The 16,533-nt window shown below is 46.1% G+C and overlaps 1 protein-coding gene across 8 annotated transcripts in view; it reads right to left on the bottom strand.

The window, feature by feature from the left end:
- SMPX (small muscle protein X-linked) overlaps positions 1-16,533 on the bottom strand; it is a 55,500-nt gene that overhangs the window by 14,561 nt on the left and 24,406 nt on the right. For all 8 annotated transcript variants that reach the window (XM_058185610.1, XM_058185615.1, XM_058185612.1 and 5 more), the window contains one exon: positions 8,351-8,434. In XM_058185610.1, coding sequence (XP_058041593.1) covers positions 8,351-8,434 — 84 coding nt within the window. The remainder of the gene's footprint in view (positions 1-8,350; positions 8,435-16,533) is intronic.

Raw genomic sequence — 16,533 nt, 5'->3', positions numbered from 1 at the left:
TTGCCATAGTTGCCCATCCTTGTCCTAAATCGTATATGCAGCCCCAAAAAATCTCTAAGGCAAATGTATATATTTAAGATATGATTACATTTCCTGTTGATTTAATTGTTTCTTACTGTCGTTATACTGTCTCTGTTGCTTATATCAATCAACTGCAACTTGGCATTCTCCTCAGGTGCTGGGACCATATCTGCCAAAATTTGACAGTGGTGACTTAGAACTTTGGAATCATAATCTCAACACATCTGGAGAACACCAGTTTGGGAGGAAAGTGTTTAGTCAAGGCTGGACATTTGGCTATCCTAGGAAACGTAATCTTCTCAGGGTTAGAAGACAGTGAGAACCCAGACAATGAGAAGTTTTGCACACAGCCCAGCATTTCAAGAAGTGAGCAGACCCAACATTTAATCAAGTCAGCAAAGACTTCATACATTCTTGCAAATAAATCCACCAAAATCCCCAGGTGAAAAATGCTATCTTATTGAGGACTGTCAGAAGAAATAGCAGTTAATTGCTTTTCTATACTCGGCAAGAGGTGGGTGGAGCCTCATTACTCTGATGGTCAGGCTGGTTTTTTCTACTGAATTTGGAGGAAAACTAAGTATGTGGCAACCCTTTATTCACCTCTATGCAGATCCTTATGGGCTATGGTTATTGGACAAAAGATTAAATACAAAAGCACCACAGGAATGTAAATAACTGTCTCTGCTGTCTACATTCATCCTGCTTTTAGCATGATACAATTAATTTTCATACTTCTACCTAATAGAAATGTTTTGGGTACCAGATGTAGTCTTTAATTTCTTTGATACATAAAATAAAATCAATGCATTTCCCCCTTCCAGATACTATTAACTACATATTTAAATGTACTCAGGAAGATCCTGCTTGGAGGTGAGGCATGGAAGAATGGGGAGGTGGAAGAAATTATTATTAGATGTGTTGCCCAAGGCAATATCACTCTGATCCATACTGGGAATCTCTATAATTGTTTTTAGAATACAATTATTATATCACAAAATCTAAATGGCTTTTCTGGCCCTAAGAGAAGGATAGTGATAGCTCAAAAACGTTATATAGCTTCAGAAAATGCAATATACGTCATACTCTAGTTAGAATATGATAGGAAGGATGTGCAGAAAGACACTTCAGAAACAAGACTGCCAACATTTTAATTCTGATTTTATATTGCTTATATTGCTTTTATATAGTGTCTAGTTCCAAGATGGTGCTGCCAAAGGCTGCTTCAGTGAAATGCTCTGTAATGGTTTCTTTATTTTTAATTATTCTCTGCGACTCACTACAGATTTCTTACTCAAGAGACCATCTGCTAAAAATTAAGCAATGTTTCTTTAAGGAGCAGCTTTCTGTGATCTCACACACCCCACACAACCCGTCTTTACAAACGCGGAGGAGATTCTAACACAGGAAAAAGCAATTTCCCCGGAGCCATGGATTACCAAAAAAACCCAAACAGAAGAAGCAAAAAAAGAGAGGTAAAAGTGTGGGGATTTTAAACAGATTAAGGAATAGGAGAAATGAAACTCCTCTGCCTTCAATTTTCCTAGCCGATGTATGTTCACTTGCTAGTAAGATAGATGAAATACTCCTTTTAAACAGATACAATTCTGACTTTTACAATTCAGCAGCCCTATGCTTCTCTGAAACCTGGTTAAATGAATCAATTGATGATAGCAGCCTACATATCCCAGGATTTCGGATTCAACGATCAGACAGAATTGCAGAAACATCTGATAAAAAGAAGGGAGAAGGCTTATGCTTATATATCAACAATAGCTAGTCTCGGGATATAACTATAATATATAAAATCTGTGATGAAAACTTAGAGGCATTAATTATCAACTGCAAACCATACTATTTGCCTTGTGAATTTTCCTCATTTCTTCTAATTGCTGTTTATGTCCCACCACAAGCCTGTGTAAACAAGGCATTATGAACTCTAGCTGACCAAATTATGGAGGCTGAAGCCAAATACCCCAATTCACTGACCATTATTTTGGGAGATCTAAACAAGGCAAACTTAAGGAAAGAGCTACCAAAATACTTTCAGCATGTCAATTGTCCCACTAGAGGCAAGAATACTTTAGACCATTGTTACACAACACTAAAAGATGCTTATCGGTCCTTACCACAAGCAGCTGTAGGACACTCTGGTCATTGCATGATTCACCTTGTACCCACTTATAGCCAAAGACTTAAAACCACAAAACCAGCAATTAAATCAGTGAAGACCTGGATGGAGGAGGCAAAGTTAAAGCTACAGGCCTGCCTTGACTGCACTGATTGGAATGTTTCTGAAAGTACCTCTGCAGACTTAGATGAACTCACAGAGACTGTAACATCATATGTCAGTTTCTTTGAAGACCTATGTGTACCCACCAGGAACTTGTGAATATACAGTAACAAAAGATGATAAAATGCTGTACAATCAGACCAGAAATGTATTAACAAGGAAGATCAGAAGTAGCTGAAAAGCTAAAGAATCAGTTCTCAACAAATGAACCAGCAAACGTGGAAAACTCTTAAAAATATCACCAGCTACGGCAAACCTCTTTCCCAGGCTGAAAGAAATCAGCAAATGGCAGATGACCTGAACGTGTTTTACTGCAGGTTTGAAAGGAAATTACAGCCACCTATCTCCACAACCCCTATCTCAGACACACCAGCAACAGCCAAGCCTCCTACAACTGAACCCATCCCATTGGGTTCACAACCCCTAGTGATCACAGAAAAGAAAGTGCAAGACCTATTTCACAGACAAAAGCCAGGAATAGCTCCAGGCCCAGACAAGATAACTCCTTCTTGCTTAAAAGTCTGTGCTGACCAATTGACCCCCATCTTCACCCGTATCTTCAATAAATCACTAGACCTGTGCTATGTTCCTTCTTGCTTCAAATGCTCTACCATCATCCCAATGTCGAAGAAGCCCACCATCAAGGAACTGAATGACTACAGACCAGTTGCTATAACATCTGTAGTCATGAAAACCTTCGAAAGGCCAGTGCTTTCCCACTTTAAAACCACCACAGATCCGCTGTTAGACCCCTTGCAATTTGCATACCGAGCAAATAGATCAACAGATAATGCTGTTAATAGGGCTCTGCACTACATCATAAAACATCTTGAATCTCCAAAGACCTACTCAAGGGTCCTCTTTGTAGAATTTAGTTCAGCATTCAATACCATCATTCCAGACATTCTTCTAACTAAGCTAAACCAGCTACAGGTACCGGAACAGACTTGTAAGTGGATCACAAGCTTCCTAACAAACAGGAAGCAGCAGGTGAAGCTAAGCAAGATCACATCAAATACCTGTACAATTAGCACAGGGGCCCCCCAAGGCTGTGTGCTCTCCCCACTTCTCTTCTCTCTGTATACCAATGACTGCATCTCCAATGATCCATTTGTTAAGCTACTGAAGTTCGCAGATGACACAACAGTGATTGGTCTCATTCGAGACAATGACGAATCCGCATATAGACGAGAGGTCGAACGACTAGCCTTGTGGTGCAACCAAAACAATCTGGAACTGAATACACTCAAAACCGTAGAAATGGTGGTAGACTTTAGGAAAAACCCTTCCATACTTCCACCTCTCACAATACTTGACAACACAGTATCAACAGTAGAAACCTTCAAATTTCTGGGTTCTATCATATCGCAAGATCTCAAATGGACAGCTAACATCAAAAACGTCAAACTGCCCAAGGAGCTTCTGATACAGTTCTACAGAGGAATTATTGAGTCTGTCATCTGCACCTCTATAACTGTCTGGTTTGGCTCTGCAACCCAACAAGACAGACATAGACTTCAGAGGATAATTAGAAATGCAGAAAAAACAGTTGATACCAATCTGCCTTCCATTGAGGACCTGTATACTGCATGAATTAAAAAGAGGGCTGTGAAAATATTTACAGACACCTCGCATCATGTACATAAACAGTTTCAATTCCTACCCTCAAAACGATGCTATAGAGCACTACACACCAGAACAACTAGACACAAGTACAGTTTTTTCCTGAATGCCATCACTCTGCTAAACAAATAATTCCCTCAACATCGTTAAACTATTACTAAATCTGCACTACTATTAATCTTCTCATCCCCATCACCCATTTCCTTCCACTTATGACTGTAGGACTGTACCTTTGTTACTTGTATCCTTATGATTTATATTGATATTGTTTCCTGATTGCTTTTGTACCCTATGACTATCATTAAGTGTTGTACCTCTGAATTCTTGATGAATGTACCTTTTCTTTTATGTACACTGAGAGCATATGCACCAAGACAAATTCCTAGTGTGTCCCATCACACTTGGCCAATAAATTTTATTTGTTTATTTATTAATTTTTTATACCGCCCTTCTCCCGAAGGATTCAGGGCAGTTCACAGCCAAATAAAACAGTAAAAAGTGCACAATAAAAACAGTAATTAAAAAACTTATTAAATGTAAGGCCAAATTAAAATCCATTTAAAACCATAAAACCCAATAAAATTTAAATCCAAATATTAAAAACTACTAAAAATTCTACGCCAGTCCTGCGTGAATAAATAGATATGTCTTCAATTCGCGGTGAAAGGTCCGAAGGTCAGGCAGTTGACGGAGTCCTGGGGGAAGTTCATTCCAGAGGGTGGGAGCCCCCACAGAGAAGGCCCTTCCCCTGGGGGCCGCCAGCTGACATTGCTTGGCGGACGGCACCCTGAGGAGTCCCTCTCTGTGAGAGCGCACGGGTCAGTGGGAGGCAATCGGTAGCAGTAGGCGGTCCCGTAAGTAACCCGGCCCTAAGCCATGGAGCGCTTTAAAGGTAGTAACCAACACCTTGAAGTGCACCCGAAAGACCAAAGGTAGCCAGTGCAGCCTGCGCAGGAGTGGTGTTACATGGGAGCCATGAGTGGCTCCCTCTATCACCCGCGCAGCTGCATTCTGAACCAACTGGAGCCTCTGGGTGCTCTTCAAGGGGAGCCCCATGTAGAGAGCATTGCAGTAATCCAAGCGAGATGTAACAAGGGCATGAGTGACTGTGCATAGGGCATCCCAGTCAAGGAAGGGGCGCAACTGGCGAATCAGGCGAACCTGATAAAAAGCTCTCCTGGAGACGGTCATCAAGTGATCTTCAAAAGACAACCGCCCATCCAGGAGAACGCCTAAGTTGCGCACCCTCTCCATTGGGGCCAATGACTCGCCCCCAACAGTCAGCCGTGGGTGCAGCTGACTGTACCGGGTGCCGGCATCCACAGCCACTCCGTCTTGGAGGGGTTGAGCTTGAGCATGTTTCTCCCCATCCAGACCCATACGGCTTCCAAACACCGGGACAGTACTTCGACAGCTTCGTTGGGGTGGCCTGGGGTGGAAAAGTACAGCTGTGTATCATCAGTGTACAGTTGGTAACTCACCCCAAAACCACTGATGATCTCACCCAGCGGCTTCATATAGATGTTGAACAGGAGAGGTGTTGTGTCTCGCCCAATCTCACCACAGCCGGGGCCTTCTTATCTGCTTCCGAACACAGAGGAATGTTCTAGTATGCCTCCCGGCCCCAGCCCTGGCTCCATGCCCAGGAGGAAATATCTCCAGCCCCCAGCTCTGGCTCCATGCCCAGGCAAACGGAGCAACTAGACCCCTCCCCCTCCTCCACAGCATGTGAGCCTGAGGGAGGTCTATTGCCAACAGCTGCCGACTGGAGTGACCCTCACGTCAGAAGACTTGATAGGCGGAGGCAACAGAAGGAAGGGAGGGGCAGGCCTGGATAAGTGCTGAGTCATGGAGCCACACCCCATGGACTATATAAAGGATCTGCTTTCTGGCATTCTCTGAGTCAGGCAAAGTCTAAACATATCTTGCTGAAGTCACTTTCTGGTCTCCTGCCTGCCCTGAGGACTTTGCTAGGACTTTGGGCAGAGCTGCAGAGGCACGCCTGATTCGGATTTCCCTAACCCGGCCGTCAGCGGAGGAGTGGGACATGACAAGAGGCGAGAGAATCAACCACTGCGGAACCCCACACATGAGGCGCCTAGCGGTCGATCTCTGCCCCCCTGCCAACACCGTCTGTGACTGGTCAGAGTGATAGGAGGAGAACCACCGTTAAACGGTGCCTCCCACTCCCAAACTCCCCAGCTGGTGCAGCAGGATACCATGGTCGATGGTATCGAAAGCCGCTGAGAGGTCTAATAGGACCAGGGCAGAGGAATAACCCCTGTCCTGGGCCCTTCAGAGATCATCAACCAACGCGACCAAAGCCATCTCCGTACTGTATCCGGGCCAAAAGCCGGACTGGAACGGGTCTAGATAGACAGTTTCATCCAGTTATTGGGGTAATTGACGTGCCACCACACTCTCTACAACCTTCGCCACAAAGCGAAGGTTGGAGACTGGACGATAATTTCCTAAAACAGCTGGGTCCAGGGAAGGCTTCTTGAGGAGGAGTCTCACCACCGCCTCTTTCAAGGCAGCAGGAAAAACCCCTTCCAACAAAGAAGCATTAATAATCCCCTGGAGCCAGCCTCGTATCACCTCCTGCGTGGCCAGCACCAGCCAGGAGGGCTACGGGTCCAGTAAACATGTGGTGGCATTCAGCCTCCCCAACAACCTGTCCATGTCCTCAGGAGTCACAGGGTCAAACCCATCCCAAGCAGTCTCAACAAGATGCGTCTCCGTCATCTCACCTGGATCTACCCAATTTTGTTCCAACCCGTCCTGAAGCTGAACAATTTTATCGTATAGATAAACACTAAAATCCTCGGCACGCTCTTGTAAGGGGTCCTCCCGCCCCTCCTGTTGAAGGAGAGAGCGGGATGACCCGAAACAGGGCAGCCGGGCGGTTATCTGCCGATGCAATGAGGAAGGAAATGTAAGAACGCTTCGCTTTCCTCAATGCCACTAGGTAGGTCCGACTATATGACCTAACTAGTGTCCGGTCAGCTTCCGAACGGCTGGATCTCCAGGCACTCTCTAGGCGTCTTCTCCGGCATTTCATCTCCCTCAGCTCCTCGGAAAACCAAGGAGCTGGTTGAGACCTACGCCAGATCAGAGGCCGCAAAGGCACGACACGGTCTAGAGCCCCAGCCGCGGCCTGTTCCCAAGCCGCGACTAGTTCTTCAGCCGTACCGTGGGCCAGACCCTCAGGGAATGGCCCAAGCTCCGTCAGGAACCTCTCCGGGTCCATCAGGCGCCTGGGACGGAACCAACGTATTGGTCCCGTCTCCCTGCAATGTTGAGTGGCGGTCCAAAAGTCCAGACGAAGGAGAGAATGATCTGACCATGACAAAGGCTCAATGACTAAATCTCCTACGTCCAGATCATTCAACCACTGTCCAGAGATAAAAATCAAATCCAGTGTGCCTCCCCCGATGTGAGTAGGGCCATCAACTACTTGAGTCAGGTCCATGGCCGTCATGGAGGCCATGAACTCCCGAGCTGCTGTCGATGCCGCACCGGTCGATGGCAAGTTGAAATCCTACATGACCATAAGTCTGGGGGTCTCCACCGCCACCCCAGCGAGCATCTCCAGCAGCTCAGGCAGGGCCGTTGTCATGCAGCAAGGAGCCAGGTATGTGATAAACAAGCCCATCAGGACTCTATGACCCCACTTCACAAAGAGGGATTCACAACCGGATATCTGAAGTATAGTGGTCTCCCTCGGTTCTAGACTCTCCTTAATAACAACCGCCACCCCCCCACCCCTACCTTGGGCCCTCGGCTGATGGAATGCTTGGAAACCTGGAGGGCACATTTCAACAAGGGGAACCCCCCCTTCTGTGCCCAACCAGGTCTCCGTAATGCCCATGAGGTCCGCAGCCCCCCCCGTATAAGATCATAAATCAGGGGGGCTTTATTGATGACGGACCGTGCATTGCACAGCATCAGCCGAAGGCCAAGCCCAGAGGGTTCTGGCCACTCGGGGAAAGGGAAAAGTCTGAGGGGCCGGGGCGAGTGATAGCTTTTAAACAGCGAATGCGCACCCCCGAGGAACGATACGGCCCCTCACTTCCACCATATCTGCCCCTCCCACTTACCGTGCAGATGGATCCAACCTAAATAAAATCTATTCTATTCTATTCTATTCTATTCTATTCTATTCTATTCTATTCTATTCTATTCTATTCTATTCTATTCTATTCTATATTAGCACTCTAAAATACTACTGTCCTTTTACATATATTAGCTAATGACATTAGAGTGGGAAGGTTATGTTTGTACTGACTGTTTTCTAGTGATATGAATGAAATGAATGTTTTTTTGAGATATTACAGAATGAAATTTCACTTGTGAATAGAATACTTATTTAATGTGTGGTGTTCTAGTCAGATAAGCACATACTGTTCTTACCTCTTCGGGTTCAGTAGATTCTTTTCTTTTAGGAGGTTGACCAGCACCAGGCAAAAGTGCTCCCATTGGGATGTTGATATTTGCCTGGAAATTGGATAACATATAAGTGCATGAAGTTATATTGTAGTAGATGTACAAAAATTAAGAGATGAATGGAGTTTTCTTGATTGTCCAGGCAAATTATATTTTGTTTCTCATCTCTTGTATTAAATGTCTTCTTTTATTATTTTAAATTTAGGCAGATTTAAAATAAGATTAATTCAGACAGAAAAATCTCACGTTAAATTTCCATATCAGTGGCAGCATCCTGAGCCTTGTTTGTATGGAACATATAAATTATGGTAGTGCTTTATTATATTAGTGCTTAATATAAAATGGTGCTACTATAATAATGTATAAGGGAAACAGATTTGTATTTAAACCCTATGTTCTTCACATATAAAGGACAACTTTTTTTGTCTGAGGTTACGGTCATTGTAAAATCAGAGCCCTCTGTCAAGAGCTGGGATGTAGCAGTGGTTAGAATGTAGTATTTCAGATTAACTCTGCCCATAGCCAGGAGTTCGATCCTGACTGGCTCAAGGTTGATTGAGCCTTCCATCCAGTGGTGAAATCCTACCGATTTGCACTGGTTCAGGAGAACCAGTAATGATAAAAGCTACTAGTTCAACAATCAGTAGTCCAAACTGGTATTTCCGATGATCAGGTGTGCTGCACAATTAATATTTATATATGTAAATATGTGCTTCACATGGAAAAAGGATGCTTAACAAGGTAAGTAGAACTGCAAGGGGGGAACAGCTGTGCCACGGTATTTAGATTCGCTAGAAAGCAGGAAATCAGATTTGGGTTTTCCGAAATGTGCCAATATGACGTCTCTAATAAAATGGAACTTTGAGAAATGGCCTGCCTCGGAGTCTTTCTTGGTTGGAAGTGTTACTTGGAACCCTGACATTAACCCGAATCTCCTTTAAAACCTCAACCCAGCTCCCCGCTTAGTGGGGTGCTATCCAGGGTCCTGAGTCCCCGGCACTGACCTGGATACCAGCCGGCACAAAGACTCAGTGAAGATGGAGGGGAAGATGGCAACCATGTAGGGAGCTACCAGGACTGGTTCAGAGGTCACCATTGAGACCATCTACTCCTCTTCCAAATCCATGGTGGCAGCAGTGGAGGCCACGGAGAGTGAGCGCTGGCGGCGTGCCCAGCCCAAGGAGTAAGCACTCAGGCATGTTGCTCAGCTGGATCCTTCCCTATGGGGTGAAGCCACGGGAACTGCGCCACCTCAGAAGATGGCCTTCGGGTTGACATGGCAAGGATCTATGATCGGAACAAGCAGAATGGAGCATGCCCATGCATTCAAATAGAGAGAAACCTGATCTCCTGAGCCCAGTGATTCCAGGAAGTGGGGTCTCCTGCTGCCATCATGGAGCCAGTTGCTAGCAGGTCTCCTGGGGCAGTTTGATCAGCTCAGCATGGGTAGCATTGCACAGCCTCCCCCCACTGGCCAGCCTGGCTGGGCTCTGGCTCAACCCCTATTCACTTTCCTGGGCCCTGAAGCCACAACCATTAAGAGTGCAGCATCGGTTTCATTTCACTTGGCAGAAAGTGGATTACGTCTTAGCCTCCCTCTCCAGATCCGGTCCACCGGGATGATAGCACCTGCAGGAATCAGAGCTAAACTGCAGCATGGGCCGCTAGACCAATTCAGCCCAGGAATTCGAGGAGACCTGTTGGGGCTGCTGAGACACAACACCCCACTTGCCATCCAGTCATCAAGCTGCCTCCTGCTGACCAAATCCCCCTGGTTGGGCCTTCTACCCCAGCCAGGGGTAGGTGCAGCAATGGATGCCAGCCCCTGTCCCACAGCAACCTGCACAGCCAGTTGCTCCTCCCGCACAATTCAGAGCAGTGGTGAAATGTAAAATTTGTTGCCAGCAGTTCTATGGGTGTGGATTGGTGGTCATGGCTTGGTGGAGGGGGGGGGGTCATGTGACTGGGTGGGCATAGCCAACATTTTTTAAACTTTTTAAAGCATTTTTTACTACCGATTTGAGTGAATAAGTAGTAAAAAAATGCTTTAAAAAGGGGGGGAAAGGTTCCAATGATCACAGCTGTGCTGTGCAATCATCAGAACCTCTTTTTTTTTTTTTAGTTTTTTAAAGCATTTTTTTACTACCTATTTGCCGGAACCGGTAGTAAAAAAATGCTTTAAAAAAGTAAAAAAAGGTTCAAAGCTTGTGCGGTACAGCTGATTGAAAATTGACAATCAGCTGTGTTGTGTGATCCTCGGAACCTTTTTTCTTTTTTAAAGCATTTTTTTACTACCAGTTCCAGCAAATAGGTAGTAAAAATGCTTTTAAAAAGTAAAAAAAAAGAGGTTCTGATCGTTGGAACCTTTTTTTTACCTTATTAAAGCAATTTTTTACTACTAATTCATCCGAACTGGTAGCTTTTATCACTACCAGTTTGCCCGAACCGGAGCGAAATGGTAGCATTTCACCCCTGGTTCAGAACAGCATTCAATGGAACCTCGGGAAAGCTGGCCAATTTCCTCAATCAGATTTGGTCCCACATTGATTGTTTATGGGAACCAATATCAGACCAATTGAGACATCATGTCAGCAATTGCTGATAACATGAATGGGCTATCCAGCGGACTGGATAGTCCAGCTACATGATCAGGGAGCTCCTGAACTGGAGGATGCAGATGAATTTGTACAGCTGCTGTAGGCCCAATTTGAAGACAGGCCCACAGAGAGGAAGCTGAAGCTCAAATGAAAGCCTTGAAGCAAGCTGGCTGACCCCTGAAAGACTTTGTTTGAGAATTTTGAAAGCTGGCAGGAAAACTAAGAGCCTGGCCTGAATGCCTTCTTGTCTATTCACTTCAAAGAGGCCCTAGACCAGGACCTCAGGCAAGCTTGTGGCATTAGAAGAGTTCCAGACCATATACAGGACTGGTACAGGTTGGCCATAGCCATGGATTTAGAGATCCACCCACATAGAAGCCTACCCCAGAGAAACCAGCCAAAAGAACCCTGGGTTGCTGAGCCCCTGCAAAGCCAGTTGAAGCACCACAATTAGCACCACCAAGGACAATCAAGTGCTTCCAATGTGGCCAACATGGCCACCAAGCATCTGAGTGCCTGGCACCTGCCCCAGTCCCCCAACTCCACTCTCCATCAGCCTCCCAGGGAAGAAGAACCCCAAGGAAGCACCAGACAAGGGAAAAGTCACCCAACAAGCCTTCCTCCAGGAGGGAGGAACCTCCAGATGTAGAGACCCCTCCAGGCATCACTAGTGGAAGCAATGGAGAAGAGGATCCGATGGTAAGTGAAGCCATTCACCCCTTTTCCATCAAGTCCCAGATAGTAGTACCAGAGACTGGGGTCCAAGAGGATGTAGAGGCCATCATATATACCGGCTACACCAGGTGACTGATCAGCCTCTCCATTGTCCAACAGCTAGGGACCCTGGTACATCCCATATTCTTTGAGTAGGTTGATGGGACGTTAATAGGCAGAGCCCTAGACACTTTAGTCACAGAACTCGTTAGACTGGAGATGGGGCACCACCGGGAGCTTATACACTTTGTAGTAGCCCCCGAAATGACTGAGTCAATCATACTAGGTTTTACTTGGCTGGACAAATGGGCCCTCACCATTACATGGGAATATGATTACTGAAAGCTAAGAATAGGCATTGGCCCATGCCGCCAGTCTCTCCAGACAAATACCAACAAGCACCAGCCCCCATCAGCCCCAGCTGGCCGGAAAATGTTGCAGCCACCATAGACAAGCTCCCCAGCAGTCCTCAAGTCCCCAGGGAATATCAGGGCCTAACAGTCACCTTTAGCGAGCAAGATTGCAAGTTTCTCCCTCCCCACCACCCTATGGACTGCACAATTGAATTCATACTGGGAGCAAAGTTGCCAAACCCAAAAATGTACTCCATGACCCCAAAGGAAATGGCAGAGCTGAGAAAATACATTGATGCCAACTTAGTAGGGCTTTCATTCAGCCGGCAAAATCCAAAGTAGTGGCCCCAGTGCTGTTCAAAAAGAAAAAAAGATGGGGGATACGGCTCTGCATTGATTTTCAGAATTCCATGCACATGGCAGAATTAATGCCGTGTGCATGGAAAACACCTGCCTTCTTCCCTTGATGAATGACATGCTAAGCCACTTAGCAAATGGCAAGGTGTTCACAAAGCTGGACCTAAGAGAAGCTTACTATTGGATACGGATTAAGGAGGGGGATGAATGGAAGACCACATTTAACTGCCCGCTGGGCAGCTACCAATTTAAGGTTATGCCATTTGGGCTTCAGGGAGCTCCTGCTGTCTTCATGCAGCTCATCAACGAAGTGCTGCATGAGCATTTGTACAAGGGGGTCCAAGTTTACCTGAATGACATTCTTATATTCTGCAAGATATTGTTCATGTAAAATTAGAGCAGAAGGTACTGAAAAAGCTCCTAGCTGTGAAGCTCTATGTGAAGCTGTCTAAGTATGAATTACATAAGACCTCCCTAGACTACCTGGGCTACCAAGTGTCAAGTGAAGGAATCAAGATGGGAAAGTGAAAGTGGTGCTAGATTGGCAACTCTTACAGACCCACGAGCAACTCCAGAGCTTCCTGGGGTTCGCAAGCTTCTATAGGCAATTTATCCCAGTGTTTGCAGAGGTGTTCCTGCCCCTATTGGAATTATTGAAAACAGGACTTCCTCCTATGAGAAATTGAAGAGGCTTTTTGCAGAGGAGTCAATCCTCCAGCACTCTTACCTGGAAAGACAGTTCATCATCCAAGCTGACACCAATAACATGGTAGTGGCAGCAGTGCTTCTGCAAAAAGACCCACAGAGTCAGCTCTTGCCCTGTGCATATGTGTCCCAAAAACTCACCGACGCGGAAAGATGGTAGGCAATATGGGAGAAAGACACCTACGTGGTCTGCCAGGGTCTCCTCTCCCAGAGACACAGGAAGGAAGCAATGTGTCTTTTGAGGTCTGGACTGACCACAAAAGCCCTAAAAAGCCCCTGGAAGCTCTCCCCCAAACAGGTCCACTGGGCACAGTATTTCCAGTGGTTCAACTTTGAGCTAAAATACATCTGGGTGGGGGAACTGCTAGCTGATGCCCTGTCAAGAAAACCACAATTTGATAGTGGTAGAGAGGAAGTCATCCATGTTATCATCCTGCCCTCACAACAAGCGGTGGAGCTCACCACTAGGGGTCAAGCCAAGCACCAAACCAACCCCATGGGGGGGGGAGGAAACTGACAGTGGCACTAAAAAATGTGCTCCTTGCTGACCAATGGTTTAATGAAAACAAGGACACCCTAAATATGAGAGAGGGTCTAGCCTGGAAGGGGTCCAAACTATATGTCCCCAACTGCTTGAGGCTGCAAGTTTTGCAATGTATCCATGACTCACAACTGGCCGGTCACTTCAGATTCCTAAGAACCCTCCACCTGGCCCGAAGGCAGTTCTGATAGCCAAAATTGAAAGCTGATGTAGAGGACTATGTAAAAAGTTGTGCTCCTCCGCCACCATTAATATGAGGCCAGGAAAAACCCCTGGACATCTTCAACAAGTGGCTAACTGGGAGGAGATCAATATGGATTTTATCGTCAGGTCCCAGAGATGGGGGAAATACATCTGGACTGTGATTGACTTATTTTCTAAGCAAGCCCACTTCACCGCCTGCTCAGGATTACTCTCAGCCAAGAAGTTGGCTAAGTTCATCAAACAGATCTACCGCCTGCACTAAGTGCCCCACTGGGTGATCTCAGACAAAGGCATCTAATTCACCTCTGAATTCTGGAGAGAATTATTGAGATCAGTTGGATCAACACAGCGGCTTAGCTCGGCTTTTCATCCAAGTACGAACAGAGCAGTACAATGAACAAGATGTTATGTGGATTACCAGCAAGAAGACTGGGAAGATCTGCTGCCTTTTGCAGAAGTGGCTTACAACAATGCCATGCCTAGCAGCACTGGATTGACCCCCTTTCAGGTCACCAGTGGCATGGATTTCGTTCCCATGCCTGAGCTGCTGAGAGAGCCACCCTCTTCTATGATTCTAACTCAGGTGTCTGCAACCAACGGCTCCACATGTGGCTCTTTCACCCTCTGCTGTGGCTCCCTGTGGCCCTGTCACAGCAGAGTGATGAAAGAGCTATCATCCTGTTGTGATGGTGGTGATAGGCAGAGCTTTAGTGCAGGAGCAAAGCACCCCTGTGCTTGCCTTTGTGCTGCAACAGCATTCCACCTTCGTTGTGGTACATTTGCTGTTGTCACCAGCAAGAGGTCTGGGAGAGAACAGCCACAATGCAATCCTGCCCCAATCACCCTAGCAACTCTCTCTCTTGGGGCAGAGAGCAGATCACGTATCCAGCATCAACCAAGGCCAGAAGTAGCCTCCTGCTGTTTCCTGCTGTAGCTAAGCAGAGAGAGAGGGAGGGACAGAGGGAGGGAGGGAGGGAGAGGGAGAGAGAGAGAGAAATTAGGCTCTGTCTGCTTCCCTCTCTTTGCCTTTGCCCAGTTTTACAAGGATTCAGAGGATGCTGCCTTGGTGATGGGGGGGGGGGGAAATGTCATCCTGTGCTTTGTCTGCCAAACAATCGGGGTACCCAGAGAGAAAGAAGAGAGAGAGAGAGAGAGAGAGAGAGAGAAAGAAAGAAAAAAAGAAAGAAAGAAAGAAAGAAAGAAAGAGAAAGAGACAGAAAGAAAGAGAAAGAAAGAAAGAAAGAGAGAGAGAGATGGGGAGAGAGAGAAAGATGAGAGAGAGAGAGCAAGGGAGAGGGAGGGAGAGGGAGGGAGAAGGAGAGAGAGAGGGAGAAAGAGAAAAAGAGAGATGGCAGAGCGAGAGGGAGAGGGAGAGAGAGAGAGATGAGAGGGAGAAAGAGAGAGGGAGATAGTAGGATGAGAGAGAGAATGAGAGATGAGAGAAGGGGGAGGGATGGAGAGGGAGAGAAAGAGATGAGAGGGAGAGAAGGAGAGAGAAAGAGAGAGGGAGATAGAAAGATGAGAGAGACGAGAGAGGGCGAGAGGTGAAGGAGAAAGAGAGATGGGAGAGAGAGAGATATACCTGTTTCCTATAGGAAAAAAAACACTGGGAGCCACAAAACCTGGGTAGGCGTGACTAGGGGTCATGTGACTGGGTAGGAGTGCATGATGTCGAGTTGGCCATGCCTACCCAGGTTGGATGGAGTCGTTAAAAAAGGTTTTGGAGGATTTCCAGGGTGGCGTCATGGTGGTGCAGTTCAGGAGAATGGGGCTCCATTCATTCTGGCCTAATTTTCATGTCTGGAGGCCAGTAAGAGGAAGTTAGACCCTGGAGGGGTCGGCACCATAAAGGGGATACTCCGGGGGACAGGGAAAAGAGTGATCCCCTGTTGCAAGAGGAGGAACCCCTTGAATTCGGGGAATCTGGCTATTATGGTTGGGTCCAGATGCTTGACGGCCTGATTGAATGGCAGAGGGAGTGGGAAACAGCAAGGACTATCAGTGTAGAGTGACAAGGCAGAGTGAGATACCGGGTTGCTTCTCTAAGCTGGTGAAACCTACAAGCTAATAGACAAGTGGGTCTCTATGGTGGGAAAATAACAGACATACGATGAGGGTGTAGAGAAGGAGAAATTTCTACAAGAGAAATTGAGTCTGTCATTTGCACCTCTATAACTGTCTGGTTCGGTTCTGAAACCCAACAAGAAAGACACAGACTTCAGAGGATAATTAGAACTGCAGAAAAAATAATTGCTACCAACCTGCCTTCCATTGAGGACCTGTATACTGCACAAATCAAGAAGAGGGCCATGAAAATATTTACAGATCTCTCACATCCAGGACATAAACTGTTTCAACTCCTACCCTCAAAACGACGCTATAGAGCACTGCACACCAAAACAACTAGACACAAGTACAATTTTTTCCCAAAGGCCATCACTCTGCTAAACAAATAATTCCCTCAACACTGTCAAACTATTTACTAAATCTGCACTACTATTAATCTTCTCATCATTTCCATCACCTATCTCTTTCCACTTATGACTGTATGACTGTAACTTTGTTGCTGGTAATCCTTATGATTTATATTGATATATTGACCATCATTTGTGTTGTAAATGTTGTACCTTGATGAAGGTATCTTTTCTTTTATGTACACTGAGAGCATATGCACCAAGA

The sequence above is a fragment of the Ahaetulla prasina genome, chromosome 5 (assembly GCF_028640845.1).
Source record: "Ahaetulla prasina isolate Xishuangbanna chromosome 5, ASM2864084v1, whole genome shotgun sequence".
NCBI lineage: Eukaryota > Metazoa > Chordata > Lepidosauria > Squamata > Colubridae > Ahaetulla > Ahaetulla prasina.
The sequence above is the reverse complement of the archived record's forward strand: the minus strand, read 5'-3'. Positions and strand labels throughout refer to the sequence as shown.